Below are 7,606 nucleotides of genomic sequence, written 5' to 3' on the forward strand. Positions count from 1 at the left end.
AAAGGATGGACTTGGTGAGAGGTACCAAGAAGTTTCTCATAAAAGGAGGAGAAAGCTTCTCCTAACTCACGCCCCTCTGCCATGACACCAGAGTCCAATAAAATACGATCAATCCTTCTTCTATTTTGATTAGAACGGAGGGATTTATGGAAAACGCAGTGTTCTGATCCCTAACACTCAACCAAGAAGCCTTCGATTTCTGCTTAAGGAAACACTCTTCATCGAGGAGGGCCCCCCTATAAGCCGTTGAGAATATTATTTCCTACTCTTTTAACTCTTTATTAAAAGGATCCCTGTCCAAAGCAAGTTGCAGATTCTCTACCTCCTTTCTCAGTGCCACTTTCTGAGACAAGTTCCCTGGTTTTCTATTCAGAACCCTAAACATCGGCTTGAGCTTCTTGAGTTTGGTAACCAATTTAAACATAGGAACCCTTGGCTCATCATTACTCCAAATCTGCTGGACCAAAGGAAGGAATTCATCTTTGTGTGCAAGATAGTTGAAGAATTTAAACGGCTTTGGTTTAGCTAACATTTGCTTGGGGAATGTAGTAACCAAAGGACTATGATCACTTATGCCATGAGGCCAGAAAAAAAACATTTGCATAAGATTAAAACCAAATAAAGCCAATTGATTGAAGAGTTGGAAATTTGGTTTGGAAATTTGGTTTAAAATTCTATTGAAGTTTAAATTTTGGAGTTAATAAACCACCACTAGGTGACCCAACGATCAACTAAGACCGTTGGATATATTACTCAAGAGGTTCTAAGTTTAATCCACCTGAGTTGCTAATAGGGATAGCCACTAAGATGATTTACTCAACTGTCAACCTTAGAGCCCCGGGGGATTAATTGAGGTGCACACAAACTAGTCCGAACACACCCGGTCACCTAAAAAAAAATTAGAGTTAATATATTAATTTTTTTTAAATAAAATATATGACTATATTATAAAGTTGTGGTAAATGATACAATCATAATAATTAAATTAAAATATTTATTTACTTACCAATGCATCCAGAAACAAAAACCATGATCTGGAGTGATTCCATATATGATTTTATTCATTATTAATAAATAAAAATTAATTATATATAGACTCTATTTATGATGTTACCCAAACTCAGACAATGGCCCTCAACAACATCTTTAACACTCCACCACTCACAATTACTCCCGCCAAAACACCATTCATCACCACTCTTATCCTACGCACCCCCTGCATTAGCCTACACCCTCCTCCATATCCAATCCTTTCTTCCTCTTCTTCACCCAACCCCACCTTCACTAACCCTCCTAGAGCCTCCCCTCCCCAGAAATACACTTATCCTGACCCAATCCCTGAATTTGCTGAAGCTGTAAGTACTTGTTTATATGTTTGTATTTCCCATCTGTATTTATGTATCTCAAGTTTTATTTTTGTCTACTTTTATTTAAAGGAGACTCGCAAGTTTCGGGCTGAGCTTTTAAAGAAGCTGTCTAAGGAAAGGGAGACATTCGGAAATGATCTTGATACTGTCATAGATGTCTGTGCTGAGGTAATTCTTATTCTTTCTTTTTTTAAATCTGCAAATGTTGTTATTCTGATTGAAATGAGTTAAGGGAATTTTGATTTTTGGGAATTGTTTGCAAGATTAAATATGATGAATTGTCTTTCATTACTTAGTGTTGAGTGGTTGATGATTATGTGTGTGATGACTTGTTTTTGAAGTTTACAGTTTGTGCATAGAATTTTTTGTTGTAAAATTTAATACTTGGATTTTTTATGGAGTAGAAAAGGCATTGTATATGTTGTTAATTGATAGTTGGCCCGCTTAAATGGTCTTAGAAAGGTGAGTAAAACTTGAACATCAACTACTTGAGGAAATGTATGTGAGAAAATAAGTCTTCAGCTTGATGTCATAGATATATATATAACTGATCCAAGTCACTCTTGGACAGCTTTAACTCTATGGAATTGTTGGAAGTCCTTTAGGAGGCCAAACAAATGCTTTTCTACTACACATCATACATTGGGAAACCTTGCCAGCGATATTGGTGAAGGGAATAAACTGGTCGAGTATAAGGGTGGTCATTTCTATAGCGTATGTGCAGTTTGTACTCTATAATGTAAGAGCTCTAAGCCATCTTTTAAAAGCTGTAACTTTGTATGCATCCTGCCCTTCTTTTAAAGTTGAGGCTTCTAAGTGAACGTTTTAGTTCTAAAACCGCAAGAAGTTAAGAATTGAGTAACTATTTGGGGCTGAATATTCTAGAAGGGAGAATGTATCATTATTTTTTATTATTATTTTTATGTACTGTTTGCTGAGGACTCCGGTTTATTTCTTTTTAAATTCTTCTCTCGCTACAAAAACTTTGCTTAAAACTTGTGAAACTAACAAAAAGTATGCCCATGTGTATATGATAGATACCTTCCAATACTCAATCAAACCACAACAATAACAGTAACAACACTCAGACTCAACCCAAAAAAATATCAACAAACAATAGCCAAAACCAGAAAATAACAGTCAAATCTATTTATATTCTAGCAAACCAAATATACAGAAGATTTAAACTTAGCAATCACTACCCAACAGCACAATCAAAAGGGAAAGCAAACTTAAACAAAAGAAATAAAAAATAATGCTGGTCTTCGAGGGCCAACTCCTCCCAAATAGTGTTGGACTTCGAGGGCCAGCAACCTTCCACTCTCCACTTTTCTCTTTTCTAAATCCCCTCCCAAATTCTCTGTGTCTCCTTTTAATCCCATTCAGACTCTCTCCATAACGAAATTCCCCAGTTAGCCACTCTCTTATTGTCACTTGTCCGACATAATTCTTCCTTAACATTCACACGCCTAGGAACCCTTTCGCCCAACTACTAATAATCCTCTACTACCCATTCCTACGCTTCCTACTATAGACCAACACATCAGGTGCTACATCAGTATACTTAACTTCATAGATAGACATGCATACATTGCAATGACATAGAACTATTTTTGAAATGACATAAATGATCTAATACTAAATGAAAATGCATATTGAGAAATACCAGAAAATTGTTTTTACAATAATGTGCAGTAGGAGAGCATGCATTTAATTTGTTCTTGTCCTTAATTTTTATTACCCTAAATGATTATTATTATTATTATTTTTTTCAAAGAAAGAAAGAAAAAGAAAAAAGCTCTACTGAAAGACCTAGAATATTTTAATTTTTCCAGATTTGGTTAATGTTTGTCCATCAAGATTATTTGGATGTTGCATGGGTATTAGAGAGTCCTTTACTCATCAAATATCTTCCACAAATGATCTGTCTAAGAATATGGAAAGTCTTTCTCACTAATGATGGCAAAAATTTGACATTGATAGAAATGAATTGAGATGTCTAGACACATCTCACGTTTCAGCATACTTAGTCGACCATCACCTGCGGTTTATATCTTATGATATTTAGAAGAAAAAAAAAAAAAAAACATTAACTCAAAGTAGTGATGTTGCCCTTATTCATTGGTATACAGAAAATCAAATAAAGCCCTGGATCATCATTATGGCCAATATGAAAAGAACACTAGGCATTTGTGGTGGATCTGAGTCCCTAAACCAAGGGTTTGGGTGATGTGATTCATTATGTTGTATGATTTAATTCTTCTTGTGTTACAGTATATGTTGCCGGTACGATATGTGATGCTTAGCATTGATGGTTTGGACGTGTGGATTATTTTCCTGTGCCTGACTCTGACATGAGTATGCCAAGAGCAAATTAATATCCCCAAATTATTGATGCAACTGCTTGTTAGTCAAACTAGGTGGGCGTTGGTTGCTTGCCAATATATGTCCCATAACTGGTTGAATAATGTCTGATTTGAACTTTTCTTTTTACAATAAATGAACCAGAAAAGAAAATTATATAAATTATTCATTGGGCATTTGATATAACCTTCCATTTATGTTTCTGCATTAAATTATATATAACGAATGTACAGAAAGGAGTGAGTTCTCTGCTGGGGTATATTCCACCTTGCTTACGAACTTAGAATATGAATTGTATCATCAGGCTGGACTGAAACATGGAAAGCATGGCACTGAAAACCTAGGCATTGCTGCTATCTGGTTGCTTTCCTTGAGAGAGTTGTGGCGTCTCCATCACTGTTGTTTGTTTGATTTACGTTCAATGAGTTTCCATTTCTGTTATCACATGGTTTGGGAAAATGATGTTCGAATAAAGATTCTGTCGAAATAATCATAATTTGATAGTTGGTGATAATATATGCTAATACAAATTCTAAAATATAACCATTGTCAATCCAATGTCTTTAAGTATGAGAATAATTTGTTTATGAAAGTAGAAAAGAAGATCAAGTTCAAATGGACAGTTGCTTTAATCGCTCGAATATGGGTGAGAAATTAGTAAATTTTGTATTTTATCTGTATTTTCATTTACAGAATATGCTTGCCTTTCTGAGACTAATGAAGGATGTTGGTCATCATCACTGTTAAACTCTTGCTCATACATATTTAGAATCACATTATAGAGTGCTGGTCATCTTCAGCAACAAACCTTAATCTAGATTTCTAGCTCAAGCGTCTTTTTTATATCCTATCTTCCTGATATTAGTTGATTTCCATGGTACGTTTTTGTTTTTCCTGAAGAATAAGACCTTATTCATTTTCATCTCTAGGGAAGCCTGGCTTTTGCTTGACTTGAAAGCAGTTCAATGATTGACCCACTAAAGAAATATCTGACCTGACAACAAGAGATCACTGTTTTCCAGACACCTTCCATCAAATTATTCTAACTTTTTGTGCATGTCTGTCCCAATGCTGACAACATCTTCATTATGTTATGTGTATGTGATTCCTTATCTGAAAAGCAGAAGATTCTATTTTCTTTCTTGTTTTTTAAAAAAAAAAAAAAACTATATTTGAATATTTGAAATTTCAATGATGATAACTAGTTTGTGGTGTTGAAATCAGATATTTAGTAATTTCCTGCACCAGGAGTATGGAGGACCCGGAACATTACTGGTGGAGCCTTTCACGGACATGTTGATTGCTCTAAAGGAGAGGAAATTACCTGGAGCTCCCTTGGCTGCACGGACAGCCCTGTTATGGGCTCAAAACTATGTTGATAAGGATTGGGAGATTTGGAATTCAATTTCAAACCCACAAATATGATCGTACATTCATATACATTTCATTAATTTGTTCCTTTTGTTGTCTAGTTATATATCAGAAATCCTAGTCTGGCATCAACAACTTACAAGAAATTGGGGACAGCAATTACATTAGCAAGATCTAATTTCATCACAACATATTACTTTGTAATATTCATGCATTGCTCTTATTGAAGCTATACAGATGTCTTATTACTCGAAAAATTTGTTTGAATCTGGGGTTTTCTGTGGCAAGGATTTAGAAACTTTCGGCCCCCACCTCCATGGTTTTAATGAATTTATATTTCATTGTTTGAGGAAGTTCATGTATGAAGAGCGTCTGCAAATGAAAATAGGCAGTTCATTAGACTTTTGAAAGACCACTGTGCATGTCACAATTTGAAACTTGAAATAAGCATTCATCTAGCTTCCAGCCTCAGAGATGCTTTGTAACGATGGCCGCCATGATTTTGATCTCATTGCAGCTGGGTTCACTGATGCTGTCCTTGGGCGGTGCCTTTCCTGTTTCAGCGCCTGAATATTGAAAATGGTTTATAGCATTAGTATTGATGGCTGAGAATGCATAAATTTAAAGAATCTATGAAACTTTTGTATAACTGATCAACTTTTATTGTTTAGTTTCTGGTCTATTATGCATATGATACGATCACGATCAAATCCTCTGCTTCAAATCTTTGATTAATCTTTTTTTTTTTCGTTGGTTCTAATGGTGGTCAAGCTATATCTAAATTTGTGTTGCAGGAAATTATTCACCTGTAACCCGTTGCTTTTCTAGAGGGATATACTTAAAAACTGAAGAACAGGAATCATTCTCAGTGTGTACTTTCTTCCTTGTTAAATGGATCGTGAGTCGTTTCTAAGAAAAGAAGAATAGGAATTGAGCAAGTAATAACTTATCATGTTAGTTGAGAAGAGAAGAGAAGAGAAAGATACCTGGGTACTGTTATCCATGTGGGATTTGGGTTCTGTTTCAGAACCTGAACTCTGCTTGTCCTGAGGTATCTGCAAGTTCTCAACTGATTCCTGCTGGTGCTTCTTTGTCTTTGCATACTTCTTGGCCTTCAAGACCTTCATAACCTCTACAAACCCAAAAGAAAAGCACAATCAATTAGAAGTCATATTCTTGAAAGCAAAGAACAGAGAAGATGATGATATTTGAACATGAATAAAAACCTTGAGAAGTGATAAGTCGATAGGCATGACCAAGAGAAAGAGTATCAGTAGGCCTAAGAAGCTTAACCCTGGTAAAACGGACGGACTTTTGATCTTCTTCAGGTAGAGGAGGCAATGGTATTATCAAAGAAACATAGTGACCCGGGTTCATTCTCATAACCTCACTAACTGTGACTGGCCAATACAGCCTCTCTATTTTCCCACTTGGATGCTGTATAACCAAGGCAGCAGCATCAATAGCTTGACAGTTTCCCATCTTCTCAAATCTGTTATCTTTCTGTTTGTATGTATGTATGCAAAATTAGAAGAAGAAGATTGAAAGATAAGAAGGAAGAAGAGAAGGAAAGGGAAGGAGGGAGGGAGGGAGGTGAAGTAAGCAGAAGTCTCTATCTATACAGCAACACCAACACCAACACCATCCCACCCTACCACCCTTCAAATTATAGTAATAATCCCGTCTCTCCTACTTTACTTCTCAACTAACTATTATGCCACGTTGGCTCCCTCTCTCTCTCTTAAACTCGTTTCAATTTCACTTTCACTAATTAAATAAAAATAATGAGAAAATATGTCCGCAGCGGCACCGGACCATGGAAGCAGGCAAGAGCAGCACGTGGAGAGNACTAAAGATTGGGTGTGATCACAACATAATATAAGATTAAGTGGAATTATTATAACAGCTTTCAGAAACCAATTTCACCAAATAGCATCATAATATTACATAAACATATGCATGTAATTCACAGATTCAGACACCCATAGGCACATAATTCATACTTTAATGTAATGCACAGAAACTGAATGAAAAATACCCTCCACTGTTCTTATTTCAACCTCAAATGAGTCAAGAAAATAATTTTTGAAACATGTACTTTAAAAGCTGCAATTCACAATCAACGAAAACTAAAGCTGAACAATAAACATAGAAACAAAACACCCTTCTAATTGCCGACTTCAGCATAGGGAACATGAGCCATAATGACTCACAAACCACTTAGAAAATGGGCCTTATTCTGGAGATTGTAAAGAAGGTTGACTCGAATCCTTTTAGGAATTTTGAATATTTTCTAAATTCATGATAATTCGTCAAATAAAAAGAATATGTTTCATGATCAAGGCGTAATATGGTGGTAAAATAAGGTCGCCTCTAAATGACCATCACGCCACTCCTAACTATTAATTATATTGTAATGTTAGTAAACACTGACAAATGGAAGCATTAAGTTCTGTATCCACTTTCAAGGCATCAACTCACAATGAAGGAAAGCTAAAGCAAAA

General features: G+C 35.6%; 2 protein-coding genes across 2 annotated transcripts; one reads left to right on the plus strand and one right to left on the minus strand.

Moving 5' to 3' along the window:
- Nucleotides 1-1,127: 1,127 nt before the first annotated feature.
- On the plus strand, nucleotides 1,128-5,192 carry LOC116110353 (protein PLASTID REDOX INSENSITIVE 2, chloroplastic-like). Its single transcript, XM_031396581.1, has 3 exons — nucleotides 1,128-1,355; nucleotides 1,437-1,535; nucleotides 4,956-5,192. Exons 1-3 carry the CDS (start codon nucleotides 1,128-1,130, stop codon nucleotides 5,154-5,156), a joined length of 528 nt encoding a protein of 175 aa, XP_031252441.1. The 3' UTR covers nucleotides 5,157-5,192.
- A 333-nt stretch (nucleotides 5,193-5,525) lies between these two features.
- On the minus strand, nucleotides 5,526-6,766 carry LOC116110354. Its single transcript, XM_031396582.1, has 3 exons — nucleotides 6,329-6,766; nucleotides 6,089-6,234; nucleotides 5,526-5,668 (listed from the first exon to the last, which is right to left on the minus strand). The coding sequence occupies exons 1-3, from the start codon at nucleotides 6,582-6,584 to the stop codon at nucleotides 5,558-5,560; spliced, it is 513 nt and encodes a 170-aa protein (XP_031252442.1). The 5' UTR covers nucleotides 6,585-6,766; the 3' UTR covers nucleotides 5,526-5,557.
- Between the last annotated feature and the right edge of the window lie 840 nt (nucleotides 6,767-7,606).

Source organism: Pistacia vera, unplaced genomic scaffold (genome assembly GCF_008641045.1).
Source record: "Pistacia vera cultivar Batoury unplaced genomic scaffold, PisVer_v2 Contig601, whole genome shotgun sequence".
NCBI classification, from domain to species: Eukaryota; Viridiplantae; Streptophyta; class Magnoliopsida; order Sapindales; family Anacardiaceae; genus Pistacia; species Pistacia vera.